At 37.1% G+C, this 21,555-nt stretch overlaps 1 protein-coding gene across 2 annotated transcripts in view; it reads left to right on the top strand.

Moving 5' to 3' along the window:
- Positions 1–21,555, top strand: part of CDKL5 (cyclin dependent kinase like 5) — a 225,322-nt gene that overhangs the window by 80,440 nt on the left and 123,327 nt on the right. For both annotated transcript variants that reach the window (XM_082718372.1, XM_082718369.1), the window contains exon 3: positions 2,668–2,702. In XM_082718372.1, the coding sequence (XP_082574498.1) occupies positions 2,668–2,702 (35 nt within the window). The remainder of the gene's footprint in view (positions 1–2,667; positions 2,703–21,555) is intronic.

Genomic DNA, 21,555 nt, shown 5'->3' with positions numbered 1-21,555 from the left:
GCTCAGGGCTGTGAGATTGTGCCCTGTGCTGGGCATGGAGTCTGCTTGGGGTTCTCTCTCCCTTTCCCTCTGTGTGTAACACCCCCCCTGCCCCCTCCATACTCTTGTTCTCTCTCTCTCTCTCTCTAATAAATAAATAAATCTTAAAAACAAATAGAGTCTTGGGGCTCCTGGGTGGCTCAGTAGGTTGGGGCCTCTGCCTTCAGCTCAGGTCCTGATCGATACTGGGATCGAGCCCCGCATTGGGCTCTCTGCTCAGCAGGGAGCCTGCTTTCTCCTCTCTCTCTCTCTCTGCCTGCCTCTCTGCCTACTTGTGATCCTTGTCAAGTAAATAAATAAAATCTTAAAAAAAAAAAAAACAAAAACAAATAGAGTCTAATTATTGGGTACTTGCTTTAAGATCTGAAGTTGAAACCATACAAAAAGAATGAATCCTTCTTCCTGTACCAGTCAACTCCTTTTCCTTTTCCTCATTGATAATAATTATGTAAATAAAATTCATTGTTTTTGTTTTAGTAATTTCTTTTAAAAAAGATTTTATTTATTTATTTATTAGAGAGAGAGAGAGAGAAAGAACACAGAGGGAGAGGGAGAGGGAGAAGCAGACTCTCTGCTGAGCAGAGTCTGATGTGGGGCTCAAACCTGAACAGAAGGCAGATGCTTAACTGACTTAGCCTTACCCTGGCATCCCAGTAAAACTCATTCTGATGTCTTGTCTACTATGTTATATAGCTGCCTTTTTTGTATGTTTTTTTTCCCCAAAGTGTTATAATTAGAAGCTAATGCAGTAAAGCTACTGACTGGAGCCAGTCAGCTCATAGGGTGTAACAAGGTTGGAACGTTTCAAACCCTGGGCCCCAGTTTTTCTGGATCACATCCTTGGTTTTCTTAGTATAACTGTAGGTGATCATCTCCTTAGGAATTAGCTCAGATTAACTAAACTACTAGACTGTTCTATAAATCCGTGTATGTCAGTTTTAGTTATAGTCAGAACCATCATTGCTATATATTTTTTCTTTGTAAACCACCTTAGATGCTTTTTGGCTAAGAAATACATACATATTATGGAAATTAAAAACTGTCTAGTAAACTCTGCATTCCTGTAGCCTGGGCAGTGTACTTTTCCCCTGTAGAAAAACTGGCATTAGCAGTTAAATCGGGACTGAAGGATTGCCTGGTGATGATTGTGAAAATAAGTTGGACAGTTGTAGTAGCTGATTCCATCCTGACTAAGATAATAAGATTCATCCATCTCCACCAAAGTGAGGGAGACTTGTTCCGGGTCTTTGGATTCTGTTTGAGACACATTTCCCAATCTCATCTGTCTGAAGTTTGCTTGTCATAGATGTATGCAGACCTTGCCTGTCAATGTTCTTGACATTTCTACAAACCTCAAGTTATCATACATTACATTTAATTTTGCTAATTAGGTTGTCACAATATGACTCTGACCTTAGTTTCCTGGGTATCTTGCTGTCAACTCTGTTCTGCCTCTAAAGAAGTAGTTTTCTGGCTAGGGAAGAGGATTAGTAACCCAAACTGTATTGATGAATGTCATCAGAGTATACCAAGGAAAGTGGAAGTGCTTGGCTATAAATGGCCAGAGAGCCTTGGACTACTTATGGCCTGTGCCCTTGCTTGTACTGAGTATTTATGGCAAAAATGTAGCAACTCCTGCAGGTTACTAAATTGGAATGCTTAGGCCTATATTATTTTGCCTGTCAGGAAAGAGATTCCAGTATTCTGGAAGAGGTCTTAAATGTCTCCTAGGAGTGAGAACATACTTGGTAGGCTTGGTACCTGAGCTTACTATTGGGAGACAATTAGCTTTTAAATTTTAAGTTTTCTTCAATCTTTTGAGTTTTCTTTTTTTTTTTTTTTTTCCATTTAATCTTAAAGTTCTTATGTCCAAATCTTATCTCCAGTAGTTTTTTTTTTTTTTAAAGATTTTATTTATTTATTTTATAGAGAGAGATCACAAGTAGGCAGAGAGGCAGGCAGAGAGAGAGAGGAGGAAGCAGGCTCCCCACTGAGCAGAGAGCCCGATGCGGGACTCGATCCCAGGACCCTGAGATCACGACCCGAGCCAAAGGCAGCGGCTTAACCCACTGAGCCACCCAGGCGCCCTCTCCAGTAGTTTTAAGCTTAAATTTTAAATCTTTCAAGTGAGGTTTTTTTTTTTTTTTTTTTTTTTAATATATATATATTTTTTTTAAGATTTTATTTATTTATTTTATAGAGAGAGATCACAAGTAGGCAGAGAGGCAGGCAGAGAGAGGGGAGGAAGCAGGCTCCCTGCTGAGCAGAGAGCCCGATGCGGGGCTCGATCCCAGGACTCTGAGATCATGACCTGAGCCGAAGGCAGCGGCTTAACCCACTGAGCCACCCAGGCGCCACCATCAAGTGAGGTTTTCACTAAAAACAGAAACATTTAAAGATACTTGTTGGGTAAATGAGTTGCTTATACTCATTTTATGAAAAATATATACTAATATCCACATTTTGTTTATGTGTGGCTCATTGCATTGTCACTGGAGAGTATTGTCATTTTAGGAATCATTATTATATCATACACTGATAACCAATATAAGTATAATAGAACTTTTATTTCTCTAAGAGCTATAGTTTGTCTATGTGCCCCTAAGTTTTTATTTCTTTTTGTTGTAGGAGCCTATGGAGTTGTACTTAAATGCAGACACAAGGCAAGTACATGGTTTTTTAAAAAGAAAATAATGTATATGTTTAACTGTTTAGAAACTAATGTATTGCTCTGTGTATGTGGGCATATAATTAAAACTGTTTGGCTATGATAATGATGCTTAATAAAGTAGAATGAACATGTGAACCCAGAAAAAGACTACTTTTGGACAAGCTTTCTCATGATTAGGTAGTCATTAGTTATTTGAAATCGTATGCTGTTTTTTCTCAGATGACCTGTTTATAGGTGAAAAGCTTCCTAATGGGAAGAGAGAAAAGATGATATAGAAGAAATCAAGGTAGTGACAGATTTATGTTCAAGTTACTTATGAGAAAGGAGTTTCATTCAGTCATTATTTTTCACATAGACCCAATAACTTACAATCTTTAGTAGATCTGAATCCACATTTTGAAAGGTAGTGGATAGGTGTTTGGTTATGAAATAGGGCTTCAGATAATAGTGTATGATTATCATTATTGGTTGTAGTTGATCACCCTTGAGTAGCCTTGAAATTGATCTTATGATATAGGTTATTTGACTATTATACTAATCACCAGTTATTCAGGGAAGTTCTTTCAGGATTCCCATAGCTGTTGCTCAGTGATAAGCATGTTTGACTCAGGGACTGACTTTAAGGTGGCAAGTATTGCAGCTGTAACAGTTTTAAATGTTAGGTTAAATATTTTCTTGTTATGGTGTATTTAGTCTGAGTATTAGTATCTGGCCTCATGCTATTTTGTTTATAATTTTGTTAAGACCAAAGGTTAAAGTTTTTTGTGATATTTTCTAATGGAATTCCTTATGTCTGAAAGGAGTTTAAAAATTTAGCCCAAGTCATAATTTAAACCCTCAAATCCTATCTATCATAACATATATGTGTGTGTGTACATATGCATAAATAAAGAAGATACCATTTTTACATTTATTTTTTCTTTCCTGCTATACAAAATAGTATGTTTTAGATATAAGGTTTCAGGACAGTTGATGTATTTTTGGGTTTTAGATCATAATTTTCTTAATTTAATGAATTTCCTGTTAAAATTGGGTGTTCAAAGTATCTTATGTTGGTAATAGTTATCTGAAGATCTCGGCCGGTAAATCCTCAAAAAATGTTTTGTATACTGTGGTTATTGATTTGAGATGATTAAGAATTTAAAAAGATAAATTAAACATACCCAAAATAAATTTAGGAACTTGAATACCTTGTTAAGAAATACTACTGCAGTTGGAAATTAAACAAATGAAAAGCTCTCTAATGAATTTCTATACTGTTAATGAGTTGCCTTGAGTTATAATAAATTTCTGAAGCTTTAAAAAAATAAAATTCCTCAGTGGATACTACTCAGGGGAAATAGGTTGTTAAATTTGACTCTTTCAAAAAACACAGTATTTCCTTTTATACCATGGCTCTGTTTATGCAGTATAATAAATGGACGCTTCAGTTCTTAATCTTTGAGTTTTAAAGTTGAAAAATTTCTGATAATAATGCAAATCTTCCAACAGTGTTCTCTCAGTCTTGTCCCACTTCTTCTTGTCATTGTTTCCCCATACTTTTTTTTTTTTAACCTTATCTAAGCTCTCTTTTTGCCTTTTATGTAAAAATAAGTCTTATTAGTTGAATATATTGTTTTTATCTTTCCTTGTGTCTGGCAAATATATGTTTGTTACCTGTACCTGGTTCTCATAATGCACACTGTTAGTCCCAGTAAGATGGGCCTATAATAAAAGTAGATGAGAGCAGGTATCTCTGCTCTTGGGAAACCAACTCTAAATGTGAACTCTGATTCCTTGGGCAGTTTTAATTAAAAGGATGAATAAACCATAGATTTCTTGCTTTTTTTTGGCTTATGGTCTGAAGAGGTAGAAAGTTAGATACTTGAAAAAATAACCCACGAGATTGCTGCAAATGACATTTCATCTAAAAAATATCTCTTTTTACTGCCCTTCACTAAATGAGGGACTCACAGACCAGCTCTCTAAGTATTGTTGCTTTTCCCTTTTCATGCATCTGAAAAGATATTGCTGGATGGAAAATGTAAAGCATAAACTAGTGCCTACCTCAGAGTAATCTAAAACTCTTTTTAGAATCTGCAGCTGTTTAGTCATTAGACTTGTTACAGATATATCCTCTTTTCAGCTAGAGTCAGAGCTTTAGTCTTTACCACATTATCTGAAAAGAGAATTTGATGCTTCTAAGATTTACCCTTTGGGATCAAACAAATGGATTATTATGAAATCTCATGTTATATTTAAAGATGGATATGATCCTCCCTGTTGTACCTATGATATATATAAAAAAAAAATCGCACCTATATATTTTGCATAGCTTTTAAAGACTTAATGAAATGCTTATAAAAATGTACAAATCAGGTGTGTGTGATTACGTATGTGTAGGTATGTGTGATCACTTACGCATCAATTTGATCTTTTGGATAAGATTGGCTGTGGGTGTATATATAATTAAATAATTCTTAGCACATTATATATTTGAGCAAGTGTGAAATAAAGTTGTTGTTTTAAATCGTGTACTGTTGTAAGAAATTTAGAGGTCATGCTTATAAACAAATGTATCTTGTTTATTGCGAACACAGTGTGGTATTGGGCTATTCCAGGCCAAAGACCATATTTCTTAATTTTCTGAAACAAATACTGCACAACTGAAAAAGAAAAATGTAACTATACTCCTTTTCACAGCTTCTGTTTATTGTATATATGCACATTGGCATATATATGAAAACTCTTAGCAGTAAGTGTTAAGCTACTTATGGCACCTTAGAACCACTCTCATTTGGAAGAAGCTCTGGTTTGGATATTTACTTTCCATATATGCATTGCTGGTTCTCTTTTTATTTGCATGTCTGCTTTGAAGTTCTTATGCATATTTTACAGCATACTTTTCTTTGCAGAAGCTCAGAGAGGTCATCCTTACAACAAAGTAGGGCAAATGGAATGGAGTGACATAGGGAGATTTGATTAGAACTGGAGACAAAGCTTTGTGCAGTCTGATTGGGAGAGGTTGGGGGGAAATGCTAATTGATCCTAGGATGGGGAAGTGCTGATTCATATATTTCCTTTCCTGTGGCTATGGTTGACATATGAGAAATTATTGTTTGTTTTGAAGTGGTAGATGACATATGCTCTTGGGATAGCTAATTATACAAAGGCATTAAGAATCCAACATTGGGGTAGAGCCTAGAAATATTTATTTTTATTTTTATTTTTTTAAGGCTTTATTTATTTAAATTTATTTGTAAAGCAGAGAGCACAAGCAGGGGGAGCAGGAGAGGGAGAAATAGGCTCCCTGCTGAGCAAGGAGCCCCACGTGAGGCTCCATCACAGGACCCTGGGATCATGACCTGAGTCTAAGGCAGATGCTCAACCGACTGAGCCACCCAGGTGCCCCGAGTCTAGAAGTATTTAGTAAATAATAAAATTCACTTAAATTATAAAACCAAAAATGAAGACCACTGTAGAGAGCTATTGTAGAGTACCAGGTCCCTGTGGAAGGATTAGAGATGATCCTAAGGGTTTATAGTAAACTGAAAAATCATTGCTAATATTTGTATGACTGACAAACTTATAAAGGGTTTGTAAGTTTTAGGGGAGAAATAGCGAGCTTTGCTTTTATTAAAAAAAGAATAAAATGGAAGCAAAATACCAAACCTGATAATAAATACCACATATCGAGCATCTAACATATGCCAGCTAACTCTGCTAGATGTTGTCCCTTTACTACTCACAACAGCCCTGCTGTTACATCCATTTTACAGAGAAGAAAGCAGTCATTAGAGAGGTTATGTGTTAGGGCCAAGATTATGCAGCTAAGTGTTGGAACCACACTTTATCTGATGCCAGAAATCACTAACTTGAGCATAACTATGAAATGTTATGGACCTTCCAAGAGGGAGTGTAGAGCAGAGTTAAGGGCGTGCCTTAAATAGTCCTACTGACAGGAGTGGGAGGCAGACATCTAGAAAGCAAGGAAGAAAGATTTTTTAAAAATGTATTCACCAGCAGTGTAAAAATCCATAAAAAGATCCATGATAATAAGGATTGAGGGGTGAAAAGACGCATTTCATTTAATATTGTCATTTATTGATGACCCCTTTAAGTGAAGTGATACATAGAATGCCAAATTGCAAGAGGTTAAGGAGAGAGCAGGTTGAGAAAATCCAGATTGTGCCCTTTTTCTCTTTTAAGAGTTGAGAAATTGGGACACCTGGGTGGCTCAGCGGGTTGAGCCACTGCCTTCGGCTCAGGTCATGAACTCTGAGTCCTTGGATCGAGCCCTATCGGGCTCTCTGCTCAGCAGGGAGCCTGCTTCCTCCTCTCTCTCTGCCTGCCTCTCTGCCTGCTTGTGATCTCTCTCTGTCAAATAAATAAATAAAATCTTAAAAAAAAAAAAAGAGTTGAGAAATTGAGAGTAGGAGGAGGAATAGATGTGATTAAATATTCACTAGTCAGGAATATCCGTATTTCCCCCCCACTAAAAGGCATTCTTGGGTTATTAATCACTTATTATGCATAATGTGTCTTTTGCTTTGAGGGTTCATTTTTAGCAAGCATTATATATTTTGAATTACTGATTCCTGTTTTTCAGATTAATTTTGTTTTCTACCAAAAAGCTGAATGGTGATTTGGTCATTTTTTTTTTTTTTTAAAGGTTTTATTTATTTGATGTGAAGAGTACAAGTGGGCCAAGCAGCAGGCAGAAGGAAGAGGGACAAGCAGGCTCTCCAGTGAGCAGGGAGCCCGATGTGGGGCTCCATCCCAGAACCTAGGGATCATGACCTGAGCCGAAGGCAGATGCTTAACTGACTGAGCCACCCAGGCGCCCCTGGTTCGGTTATTTTTAAAAATTAAAAAACTGAACTATTTAAAGCAAATACTTGAAGGAGAAAGGTCAATGAACCATCACCAGTTAAACAGATTGTTTATAGTGTACAATCTAAAACCATACAGTTATTTTCTACTAAAACAAAATAGATGTTGTTTTAGTTTTTTCCACATTAAATGAAACAAGCCTTAAAATTTTTTTGGATTTAAGTTTTACATGTGAATTGAGCTTTTAAAACAGCTTAAAAGAGATGAATCAACAATGACAAACTGAATATATGGGATTAATTATTTTTTGTCATTACTTTCCTCCTTATTTAAATATAAGTAGGATGTGGATTCCTGCTTCTTCTGTACAAAATTTCTTCCATTTAGGGACACCTGGGTGGCTCAGTTGGTTAAATGTCTGCCTTCACTCAGGTCATGATCCCTGGGTCCTGGATTGAGTCCCACATTGGGCTCCTTGCTCAGCAGGGAGCTTGCTTCTCCCTCTCCTTCCTCCCCTGCTTGTACTCTGTGTGTGTCTCTCTCTGTCTCTGGCAAATAAATAAATAAAATCTTTAAAAAAGAATTTCTGCCATTTTTTTTTTTTTTTAAGATTTTATTTATTTGACAGGGAGAGATCACAAGTAGGCAGAGAGGCAGGCAGAGAGAGAGAGAGAGGAGGAAGCAGGCTCCCCGCTGAGCAGAGAGCCCGATGCGGGACTCGATCCCAGGACCCTGAGATCATGACCTGAGCCGAAGGCAGCGGCTTAACCCACTGAGCCACCCAGGCGCCCCAATTTCTGCCATTTGAAGAAAATTAGAGATAGGCTTAGATTTTTTAATAAAGATTGTAAGCAGCTGGGAATATTTCAGTATTGATGGATTATTTCACATAATCATTTTTTAAAGTAATCACACTATCCTAAATGATTTTAATTTACTGTAGGTTATGGAGATTGACAAGGTGCCACTGTTCAGGAACAGATTGTAGGCATTATTGGGGGAAGATATCTTCCGTCTACTCTTAAAGTGGCACTCATAGAACCATTACTTGTGTGTGGGTTCCTCTTTTGACCTACCTTTTCTTGCTGATCCAGTTAATTATTGAACAATTTCTGGAGCACTACAAAAGTCTTATCAAAATCATACTTCTTTGTATTATATTCTGTATTTCAGATTCTGCTAGTCTTTAAAAATTTATTTTAAATTCAATTAACATATTATTAGTTTCAGAGGTAGAGGTCAGTGATTCATCTGTCTTACATAATACCCAGTGCTCATTACATCCATAATACCCAGTGCTCATTACATCCTGTGCCCTCCTTCATGCCCATCCCCCAGTCACCCCATCCCCCTACCCATCTCCCTTCCAGCCAACTCTTCAGTTTATTTCCTGTGGTTAAGAGTTTCTTAAGGTTTGTCTCCCTCTCTGATTTCATCTTGTTTTATTTTTTCTTCTCTTCCCCTATGATCCTCTGTTTTGTTTCTTAAATTCCACGTGAATGAGATCATATAATTATCTTTCTCTGATTGACTTATTGCACTCAGCATAATACCCTCTAATTCTTTTTTTTTTTTTTTAAGATTTTATTTATTTATTTGACAGACAGAGATCACAAGTAGGCGGAGAGGCAGGCAGAGGGAGAGGGGGAAGCAGCTCCCCGCTGAGCAGAGGGCCCAACGTGGGGCTCGATCCTAGGACCCTGAAATCATGACCTGAGCTGAAGGCAGAGGCTTAACCCCCTGAGCCACCAGGTGCCCCAATACCCTCTAATTCTATCCATGTTGTTGCAATGGCTAGATTTCTTTCTTTCTTTCTTTTTTTTTTTGGTTGGCTGAGTGGTATTCCATTTGTGTGTGTGTGTGTGTGTGTGTGTAAGTATATATATACTCACACCACATGTTCTTTATTTGTTCATCGTTCAGGGGACAGCTGAGCTCTTTCCAGAATTTGGCTATTGTGGACATTCCTGCTATAAACACTAGGGAGCAGGTGCCCCAGTGTTCAGATCATTACATTTGTATCTTTGGGGTAGATACCCAGTAGTGCAATTGGTGGGTCATAGGATAGCTCTATTTCCAACTTTTTAAGGAATCTCCGGATGGTTTTCTGGAGTGGCTGCACAAGGTTGTAATTCCCTCCAATAGTGTAGGAGGGTTCCCCTTTCTCCATCCTTGCAAATATCTTTTGCTTCCTGAGTGGTTAATTTTAGCCATCTGACTGGTATGAGGTGTTACCTTACTGTGATGTTGATTTTTATTTCCCTGATGCTGAGTGATGTTGAACATTTTTTCATGTGTCTGTGGACCATTTGTGTGTCTTCTTTGGAGAAATGTCTGTTTATGTTTTTCTTCTTTGGTGTCGAATTTGATAAGATCTTTATAGAATTTGAGTACTAGCCCTTTATCTGATATGTCATTTGCAAATATCTTCTCCCATTCTGTCAGTTGTCTTTTGGTTTTGTCGACTGTTTCCTTTGCTGTGCAAAAGCCTTTTATCTTGATGAAGTCCCAGTGGTTTATTTTTGCCTTTGTTTCCCTTGCCTTTGGAGACATGTCTAGCAAGAAGTTACTGCGGCCAAGGTTACAGAGGTTGCTGCCTCTGTTCTCCTTTAGGATTTTGATGGATTCCTGCCTCACATGTAGGTCTTTCATCCATTTTGAGTCTATTTTTGTGAATGGTGTAAGGAAATGGTCCAGTTTCCTTCTTTTGCATGTGGCTGTCCCAATTTTCTCAACACCATTTATTGAAGAGACTGTCTTTTTTCCATTGGACATTCTCTCCTGCTTTGTCAAAGTTTAGTTGACCATAGAGTTGAGGGTCCATTTCTGGGATGTTTATTCTGTTCCATTGATCTATGTGTCTATTTTTGTGCCAGTATCATACTGTCTTGGTTACAGCTTTGTAATAAAGCTTGAAGTCCAGAATTGTGATGCCACCAGCTTTGGTTTCCTTTTTCCACATTCCCTTGGGTATTCAGGAGTCTTTTCTGGTTCCATACCAATTTTAGGATAATTTGTTCCAGCTCTGTGAAAAAAGTTGATGGTATGTTGATAGGGATTACATTGAGTGTATAGATTGCTCTAGGTAGCATAGACATTTTAACAATAGTTGTTCTTCCAATCCATGAGAATGGGACATTTTTTCCATTTCTTTGTGTCTTCCTCAATTTCTTTTTTGAGTGTTCTGTAGTTTTCTGAGTACCAATCCTTTGCCTCTTTGGTTGGATTTATTCCTAGGTAGCTTATGATTTTAGGTGCAATTGTAGTAAATGGGATTGACTCCTATTTTCTCTTTTTTCTGTCTCATTGTTAGTGTATAGAAAGACAACTGATTTCTGTGCATTCATTTTATATCCTGCCGTTGCTGAATTCCTGTGAGTTCTAGCAATTTGGGGGTGGAGTCTTTGGGTTTTCCACATAGAGTATCATGTCATCTGGGAAGAGTTGAGAGTTGGACTACTTTGCTGACTTGGATTCATTTTATTTCTTTTTGTTGTCTGTTTGCTGAGGTTAGGACTTCTAGTACTATGTTGAACAGTAGTGGTGATAATGGACATCCCTGCTGTGCTCCTGACCTTAGGAGAAAAGCTCTCAATGTTTCCCTGTTAAGAATGGTATTTGCTGTGGGCTTTTTGTATATGGGTTTTATGATACTGAGTTATGTTCCCTCTGTCTCTACACTGAAGAGTTTTAATCAAGAAAGGAGCTGTACTTTCTCAGTTGCTTTTTCTGCATCTGTTGAGAGGATGGTTCTTGTCCTTTGTTTTATTTATGTAGTGTATCACATTGATTAATTTGCGGGTGTTGAACCACCCTTGCAGCCCAGGAATAAATCTCACTTGGTTTTGGTGAATCATCCTTTTAATGTACTGTTGGATCCTATTGACTGGTACTTTGGTGACAATTTTTGCATCCATGTTCATCAGGGATATTGGTGTATGATTCTCCTTTTTTTGATAAGGTCTTTGTCTGGTTTTGGGATCAAGCTATTGCTGGCCTCATAGAATGAGTTTGGAAGTTTTCCTTCCATTTCTATTTGTTTAAACAGCTTCAAAAGAATAGGTATTAATTCTTCTGTAAATGTTTCGTAGCATTCCCATGGGAAGCCATTTGGCCCTGGGCTCTTGTTCGTTGGAAAATTTTTGATTGCTGGTTATGGGGGTCTGTTCAGGTTTTCTATTTCTTCTGGTTTCAGTTGTGGTAGTGTATATGTCTCTAGGAATGCACCCAGTTCTTCCAGATTGTCCAATTTGTTGGCATATATTGCTCGTGATATGTACTCATAATAATTTCTCTTTCTTCAGTGTTGTTTCTGATCTCTCCTTTTATTCATGGTTATATTAATTTGGGTCCTTTCTCTTTTCTTTTTGATAAATCTGGCCAGGGGTTTATCAATGATTCATTCTTTCAAGGATCCAGCTCTTTGTTTTGTTGACCTGTTCTACTATTCTTTTGGTTTCTGTTTTATTGATTTTTGCTCTAATCCTTATTGATTTTCTTCTGCTGGGTTTAGGCTTTATTTGCTGCTCTTTCTCTAGCTTCTTTAGGTATAAGGTTAGGTTGTGTATTTGAGACCTTTCTTTCTTGAGAAAGGCTTGTATTGCTATATACCTCTCTATGAGGCCCGCCTTTACTATATTCCAAAGATTTTGAATAGTTGTGTTTTCATTTTCATTTGTTGCCATGAATTTTAAAAATTCTTCAATTTCCTGGTTGACCCATTTATTCCTTAGTAGGATGCTCTTTAGCCTCCATGTATTTGAGTTCTTTGCACATTTCTTCTTGTGATTGAGTTCCAGTTTCAAAGCATTGTGGTCAGGGAATGATCTCAGTCTTTTGGTACCGGTTGAGACCTGATTTGTGATCTTTTCATGTGATCTATTCTGGAGAATGTTCCATGTGCACTTGAGAAGAACGTGTATTCTTTTGCTTTGGGATGGAATGTTCTGAATGTATCTGTGATGTCCATCTGGTCCAGTGTGTCATTCAAAGCCCTTATTTCCTTGTTGATCTTCTGCTTAGATGTTCTGTCCATTGCAGTGAGGGAGTTGTTAAAGTCCTGTACTCTTACTGTCTCTTATTATATTATTAGTGTTTTTTTTTTAAATTTTGTTATTAATTGGCTCATATAATTGGCTGCTCCCTTGTTAGGGGTATCAGTATTTACACTTGTTAGATCTTCTTGTTGGATAGACCCTTTAATTATGATATAGTGTCCTTCCTCATCTTTTAATACAATCTTTGGTTTAAAATCTAATTTGTCTGATATAAGGATTGCCACCCTAGCTTTCTTTTGATGTCTATTAGTATGATAAATGGTTTTCCACCCTCTCACTTTCAATCTGGAAGTGTCTTTGTGTCTAAAATGTGTCTCTTGCAGATAGCATATCTATGGGTTTTACTTTTTTATCCAATCTGATATCATCTTGATTGGGGCATTAAGTCCATTTACATTCAGAGTAACTATTGAAAGATATGAATTTAGTGCCATTGTATTGCCTATAAAGTGACTGTTACTGTATATTTTCTCTGTTCCTTCCTGGTCTATGTTATTTTTAGGCTCTCTCTTTGATTAGAGGATCCTTTTCAATATTTCTTGTAGGGCCGGTTTGGTGATTTCAAATTCTTTTAGTTTCTGTTTGTCCTGTTCTGTTCTGTTTTTTTTTTGTTTTTGTTTTTGTTTTTTTTTAAATTACTTCTTCTATTTTGAATGATGTCCTGACTGGGTAAAGTATGCTTGGCTACATGTTTTTCTCATTTAGCACCCTGATTACATCATGCCAGTCCTTTCTGGCCTGCAGTGTCTGTGTGGATAGGTCAGCTAATCTAATATTTATACCTTATAGGTTACAGACCTCTTGTCCTGAGCTGCTTTCAGGATTTTCTCTTTGTCTCTGATATTAGCAAGTTTCACTATTATATGGCGGGGTGTTCACCTATTTTTATTGATTTTTGAGGGGAGGTTCTCTGTGCGTCTTGGACTTTGATGTGTGTTTCCTTCTCCAGATTAGGGGAATTCTCTGCTATGATTTGCTCCAGTATACCTTCTGCTCCCCTCTTTCTTTCCTCTTCTTCTGGAGTCCCAGTAGTTTTAATATAGTTTTGCTTTATTATATTACTTATCTCTCAAATTCTTCCCTTGTGATCCAGTAGTTGTTTATCTCTCTTTGTCTCAGCTTCTTTATTCTACACCATTTTGCCTTTTATATCACTAATTCTCTATTCTTCTTCATTTATCATATAAGAACCTCATTTATATCCTTTTTTATTACATTGCATTACATCTCATTAATATCCTTTAAGATATCCTTTTGATACCTACTTTAGTTCTTTGATTTCCCCACAAAGGGATTCTTTAGTGTCTTCTATCCTTTTTTCAAGCCCAGCTCTTATCTTTATAATCATTATTCTTAACTGTAGTTCCAACATTTTACTTACATGTATTGATTAGGTCTCTGACATTCAGTTCTACTTCTTATTTTCTTTTTTTGAGATGAGTTTTTCTGTTTTGTTATTCTGTCCAAAGAATAGATGAGTGAGAGAATGAAATCCTAAAATGGCAACAACGACCCCAGAAAAATATACACTAAACAAAGTAGAAGAGACCTGAAACTGGAAAAAAATTAAAAAAATTTTTTAAAAAGAGGGAATAATCAGACAGGTGAACAGAATAGAGGAATACACTGCATTCTTTGTGTATTTTGGTCAGTTTGTTAGAAAACTAAATCTCAAAATTGTAAAGAAAGAAAAACTTATATATGTACAAAAATAAAATTAATTACAATGAAAGGATAGAATGTAACTGTAAAAATGAAAATTTAAAGAGAAAAGGAAAAAAAAGAATATAAGCAGACAAGTGAACAGAACAGAGCAATAATACATGATGTCCTGAGTGTATTTTGGTCAGTTTTTTAGAAGAAATTGCATCCGAAAATTATAAAGAAAGAAAACTTATATATACAGAAAAACAAAATTAAATACATTGAAAGGATAGAATATAACTGTAATGATGGAAATTAAAAGATTAGAAAGAACAGTTGATAAAATAAGAAGTTGTTTGGAAGTGAAAGAGAAAAAAAATAAAATTGAAAGACTAAAGAATCCTGGGTGGAAAGAAACCCATGAATTTCCATATACTGTTTTTCCCTAATGCTAGAGTTTTGCAATTCTCTGTGACTGGTAAATTTGGTCTTAGCAGGATGCTCTTGCTGATCATCTGGGGGAGGAGCCTGTTGCACTGATCCTCCAGTGTCTTTGCCCCAGGTGGATTTGCACCACCCTTGCCAGGGGCCAAATGAACTAATCTGCTAAAGATTATTCTGTGTTTCTTTTGTTCCTTGAAGGTTTTCTACAGCACTTAAGAGGATGAGAATGAAAATGTCAGTCTCCCAGTCTCCAGCCCCAGAGCAGAGACCGCTTGGGGCCCCACTCCTCAGTGCACCCCCAGGGAAAAGCAGTCAATCATTCCTGTGCTCCTGGTCTCTGTCTATACTCCATGCTCACCCAGTCTGCGACTGAGTGTTTCTGTCTCAGACACACGACCCTGTTTAGATGCCCCAAACCCTGCAGGCTCCTGCAGCTTGCACCCACGCTGCTCCTCCCAGGGGAGGGGAGAGGGTTTCGTGGCAGTTCTGCTGCTTGCTGAGTCCCTGCTGCAGGAGGAGTTGCCTGACTCTGCCGTGGTTCGAGGTATATGGTAACTCCTAGCTGAGAGCCCACTGCTGGGCTCACTGATTGCAGCTGTTTTTCCTGTTCTGATGCCTGGGAACTCAGGCACCCCCGGTGTTCCCATGACCCCGAGGATCCTGAGACCACACTGGCCCCCCTAGGATTCTGCCCCGCTTCACTACCTGAGCACCTTTCAGGCAGGGTCATCCCTCAGTAGAGTGGACTTCTGAAAGTTAAGATTTTGTGTTCTGCTGCCATATCACTTTCTGGTGCCGGCTGATGGTGGCTCCTCTACTCCCAACTCCCCTGCCCACAGTGTATCTTTACATATATTGCCTGGGATTGACTTCTGTGCATCTCCTACCTTGCAGAAAGTGGTCACTTTTCTTTTTGTAGGGCTGCAGGTATTCTTTTCTTAGATCTCTGGTTGAGTTCTCAGGTTTTCAGAATGATTTGATCGGTATCCAGCTGAATTCCTGGGACCAGACGAAACTAACATCTCCTACTCCTCCACCATCTTGGACTCAGCTCTCTGCTAGTGTTTTGATATAGAGCAAACTACATATGTTTCTGTCATCTTATTATCAATAAAAGAAATAATGGTTCATATGTCAATTTACAGGGGAGTCTAACTTCTTCAGGCAAATAAAATAATTTTGTGTTTTTACCAGCTTCATGGTTACCTTTGATCATCCTAATCTGGATTTGTTTTGTTTGGTTGGTTTTTAGTAAACGAGATAAAGAAATGGTCATGTTAGAGCTGGCTGGTAGTAACTCTGCATGCATTGTGTACAGAGAAGACTACCTTCTGTACCTTCTCACAGTGACACAATTCCTAAATGATTTGTCCCTCCCTCCCCCACACACTCCTCTGTCCCCTTCTAGAGAATGAGTTGGCAGGGACACTACATGGACTTTAAAGTCTTCTTTTCCGCTTATCAGAAAAACATAATTAGTTCAAAGAAAAGAACATTCTATACTTCTTCAGATGAGTAACTTCATTAGTCTCTGTTAAATGTCTGTGCTTAAGGGATTTACAGTAGCTCTTTAATGCATCTTCCTTTCAAAACTTCAGGAGCAAAAATGAAAGCAAATCATTTTTTTACATAGGCCTGAGTTATGTATTCACTGGTAATACAAGAAAAGGAACTAATCAACAAATGCCCAGATGGTGGGATACTTTTCAGTCGTTAAGCCTAACTGTCAGTTGTTGAAAGCAGTAACTGGAAAGTAGTGCACGATGATCTATTTTTATATAAATTGTAATCCAATCCTGAAATACTATTAGAAGCTATCTATAGTCGATATTCTACAATGCTTCTGAGCTTGACTCATTCCTAATTTAAAGGTTTGTTTCATATGTTAAAGCTTTTTAATTTTAAAATATCAAAATTTTATGGATCTTCTGTACTTAAAGTACTGCTCTAGACAAGGCATTATAAAGTACAATTCAACCAAATATCTGCTCAAGCAAAATCTATTGAGTGCCCACAAAATGTCAGGTACTCTGCCTGGCCCTGGCTCTGTAGAAGTCAAAAAGTAATTCCTATTTTTGAGGAATTTAGCCTAGCATGTATAAATACACAAATGTAAGATCCTGTTTTCTTTTATCAGGAAGCTTAACACATAGCTTGGGGGAGGTAAATTTGACAGAAGATAGTAGTTGAAATGATAATGTGAAACCTTTTCCATTTTATCAATAAATTCTTCATGAAAGTCTAACTGAGGAAAATACTCATGTCAGTAATAAAGGAAAAACAAGTATTTCCCAAACCCCATAATGGCATAGGAGTTGTTTTCCACCTTCCATCTTTTGGCTCTCATGAATAATGCCTCTGTGAACTTTTGTGTAGTTTGTGAAGTTTGTGAACTTTTGTGAAGTTTGGTTGAGTTCCTGTTTTCAGTTCTTTGTGGGTTTATACCTAAGAGCGGAAGTGATAGGTAATATGGGAGTTGTATGTTCAACTTTTTGAGGAACCACAAAACTGTTTTTCCATAGCAGCTGTACCACTTTACATTCCTGTCAGCAATGTACAAGGGTTTCAATTTCTCTGTGTCCTTGCTAATACTTGTTTCCTTTTGTTGTTGTTGTTGTGGCCATCCTAGTGACATAAAGTAGTAGTATATTGTGTATTTGATTTACATGTCTATAATGATTAGTGATGGTGAGCATCTTTTCTTGTGCTTGTTGGCCATTTGTATATCTCCTTTGGAATAATGTCTGTTTAAGTCCTTTACCCATTTAAAAAAATTTAAATTCACGTTAGTTAACATACAGTATAGCATTGGTTTCCAGAGTAGAATTTAGTGATTCATCATTTACATTGAACACCCATTGCTCATCCCAACGTGTGCCCTCTTTAATACCCATCATCCATTTAGCCCACCCCTCCCGCCCATTTTTTAATTGGGTTGCTTTTATTGTTGAGTTGTAAGAATTCTTTATGTATTTCGGATATAAGTCCTTAATCAGATACAGACTCTTAATCATAGAGAACACACTGCTGGATACCAGAGGGGAGGTGCGTGGGAGGAGTGGGTGAAACAGGAGACGGGGATGAAGGAGGGCACTGGTCCTGATGAGTGCCGGGTGATGTGTGGAAGTGTAGAATCACTAGAGTGTATGCCGGAAACTAGGATTACACTGTATGTTAACTAACTGGAATTTTTTTTGGGGGGGTGGAGTGGGGAAGCAGGCTCCCTACTGAGCAGAGAACCCGATGTGGGGCTTGATCCCAGGATCCTGAGATCATGACGTGAGCCGAAGGCAGAGGCTCAACCCACTGAGCTACCCAGGCACCCCTTTGAGTTAATTTTTATTTGTGGTATGAGATAGGGGTCCACTTTCATTCTTTAGAATGTGGATAAGCAATTGTCCCAACATCATTTGTTGCACAGAGTTTTTTTCCTATTTATTGGTGGTGTCACCCTGTTGAAAATAAATTGACCATCACTATATGGGTTTATTTCCAGACTCTCAGTTTTATACCTGTGTTCTGTGTGTCTGTCCTTAGGCCAGTGCTACACAGTTTTGATTATTGTGGGTTTGTATTAAGTTTTGAAATCAGTAAGTGTGAATCTAATCTACCAACTTCGTTCCCCCCCCCCAAAAAAACCCCACAAGGAAACCCGTTTTAGTTATTGAGGGCCCCTTGTAATTCCATATGAATTTGAGGAGTACCATTCCCATTTCTGAAAAAAAGGCCATTGGAATTTTGATAGGAATGACACTGAATCTGTGGATGACTTTGCATATTGTTATGTTACCAATATAAATTTTTCTAATCCATGAACGTAGGACCTTCTATTTATTTAAGTCGTCTTTAACTTCTTCCATCAATACTTCATAGTTTTCAATGTGTTCATCTTTTACTTGCTTGGTTTGATTTATTCCTAGGTATTTATTCATTTGGATGTTCTTGTAAATGGAATTGCTTTCTTAATTTCCATTTTGGATCATCAGTTGCTAGTGTAAAGAAATACTACTGATTTTTTAAAATCATAAAATATGTATAACAATTTATCATTTTAACCATTTTTAAGTGTACAGTTCGGTGTCACCAACTGAATTCACAATATTGTGTTATCTGTCTCCTGTTTATTTCCAATTTTCCTTATCACCCCAAAAGAAACCATAGCAGTTAAGCAATAACTCCCCCATTCCCCCTTATCCCCAACCCCTAGTAACTTCTGATCTACTTTCTTTCTCTACAGTTTTGCCTATTTTAGATATTTCATATAAGTGAAATGATACAATATTTGTCTTTTTATGTCTGGCTTATACTAGCATGATGTTTTTAAGGTTCGTTTATATTCTGTGTATCAAAACTTCATTTTTTTATAGCTGAATAATTTTCCTTTGTATGTATATACCACATTTTGTTTATCCATTCATTTGTTGGTGAACAGTTGAATGTTTCCACTTTTGGCTAATGTGAATAATGCTCCTATGAACACTCACAGACAAATATCTTGAGTCCTTGCTTTTAATTCCTTTGTATATATACCTAGGAGTAGAATTGCTGGGTCATATGGTAACATTTTGTGGACTACTGGCTATTGTATTTTGATTTTTTATCCTGGAACTTTGGTGAATTTGTTTGTTAGCTCTAATACATGGATTCTTTAGGATTTTCTAGATGTATGATTATATCATCTATGAATGAGAATAGTTTTATTCCTTCCTTTTAAATTTGGACACCTTTTATATCTTTGTTTTGCCTAGTTGTTCTAGTTAGAATTTCCAGTATAATGTTATTAAGTGGCAAAAGTAGGTATCTTTGTCTTGTTCTTGATCTTGGGGGGAGAAGCCTTTCATTTTCTTACCTTCGAGTATGCATGGTGTTAGCTACTGGTTTTTCATGAATGTCGTTCATCAGGTTGAGAAGTTGCCTTCTATTTGTTGTCTGCTTGTTCATCATGAATACTGTATGTGAGGTAAGGTAGGTGGGCAGTTTAAAATGCATATCATGCTCATATCACAAAGTAGCTACTTCCTTTATCAAGTCTTTCCCTGGTTGTTTTTACTTTTTGATTAGTTGAAGAGTTCTAGAAAAGTTGACTCTAACACTTTTTGCCAGCTCATTATCTGTTTTTATCAAGTCCTAGATTTCCTTATTTTGCCATTTTCAGTGACATCACTCAGGAGATATGTATTTTGCACATATTTTCATCAGTCTGTGGCATGTCTTTTCTTTCTGTTAACAGTGACTTTAGCAGAGCAGAAAATTTTAATTTTAATGATACCCAGTGTACCAGTTTTTGTGTGTATGTACGGATTATTAGCCTTTTGGTGTTGTATCTAAAAACTCATCACTGAAGTCAAGATTCACCTAGATTTTCTAGGTTATTTTTTAGAAGTTTTGTAGTTTTGTATCTAGGTCTATGATCCACTTTGAGTTAGGTTTTGTTAAACTTAAAAGGTTTGTATCTAGATCCTTTATTTTGTGTATGGATGTTCAGTACCATTTGTTGAAAAGACCTTTTCCCCCATTGGATTGTCTCTGTTTCTTTGTCAAAGATCGGCTGTGTTTGTGTTGGGTCTGTTTTGGGGCTCTTTTCTGTTTCACAAAATCGCTTACTGGGATTGGGATCCCACTGAATCTATAGATCAAGTTGAGAACTGACATCTTAATACCGATCCAAGAATGCAAAGTATTTCTCTATTTATTTACATCTTTGATTTCTTTCAACATAGCTGTGTAGATTTTTGCATGCAGATCTTGGAAAAATTGTGTTAGATTTATACTTAAGTACTTTTTTGTGTGTGTGATAATGTGAGTGGTATTGTTTTAATTTTTTTTCCCAATTATTCATTGCTGGTATATGGGAAAGCAGTTGATTTTTGTATATTACCCTTATAAGTTGTGACCTAGATAGAATTGTTTATTAGTTCCAGGAGTTTTTTAATGTAGATTTTTTGATATTTTCTTCTGGAAAATCCTGTCATCTGTGAACAAAATTTTTTTTTCCCAATCTGTATCCCTTTTATTTCCTTTTCTGATTGTGTTATGACTTCCAGTAAAATGTTGAATAAAATTGGCAAGAGGGGTTATTCTTAACTTGTTTCTGAGCTTAGGGGAAGGCATGCAGTTTCTTACCATTAAGAATGATGTTAACTGTTGGGTTTTTTTGTAGACGTTCTTTATTAAATTGAGGACATTCTTTCTATACCTAGATTAGTAAGAGATTTTATCACAAGTGAGTGTTGGCTTTTGTCAGTGCTTTTCTGCATCAATGGCTATGATGATACAATGTTTCTATTTTAGCCCTCTGATGATGGCAGATACATGAATTGATTTTAGAATGTTGAACCAGTGTTGCACACCTGGGACAGATCCCATATTGTCACGATGTGTCCTTCTTTTTATACTTTGCTGTATTTTCTTTGCTAATATTTGTTGAGGATTTCTACATCTTTGTTCCTGAGAGATATTTGTCTGTAGGTTACCTTTCTTTTTTTTTTTTTAAAGATTTTATTTATTTATTTGACAGAGAGAAATCACAAGTAGATGGAGAGGCAGGCAGAGAGAGAGAGGGGGAAGCAGGCTCCCTGCCGAGCAGAGAGCCCGATGCGGGACTCGATCCCAGGACCCTGAGATCATGACCCGAGCCGAAGGCAGCGGCTCAACCCACCGAGCCACCCAGGTGCCCCTGTAGGTTACCTTTCTTTAATGAGTTTATCTGGTTTTGGTATTAAGGTAATAGTGGCCTCATAGAGTAAGTTAAGAATTGTTCCTCTACTTCTGGAAGGAAGAGATTTTTCTGGAAGAGATTGTAGAGAATTGGTATAATCTCTCCTTAAATGTTTAGCAGTTACCAATGAAACAGTCTGGGTATGGGACTTTTTGTTTTATAAGGTTATT

The sequence above is a fragment of the Mustela nivalis genome (assembly GCF_964662115.1).
Source record: "Mustela nivalis genome assembly, chromosome: X".
NCBI classification, from domain to species: domain Eukaryota; kingdom Metazoa; phylum Chordata; class Mammalia; order Carnivora; family Mustelidae; genus Mustela; species Mustela nivalis.
This window is presented reverse-complemented; position numbering and strand designations above follow the sequence as displayed.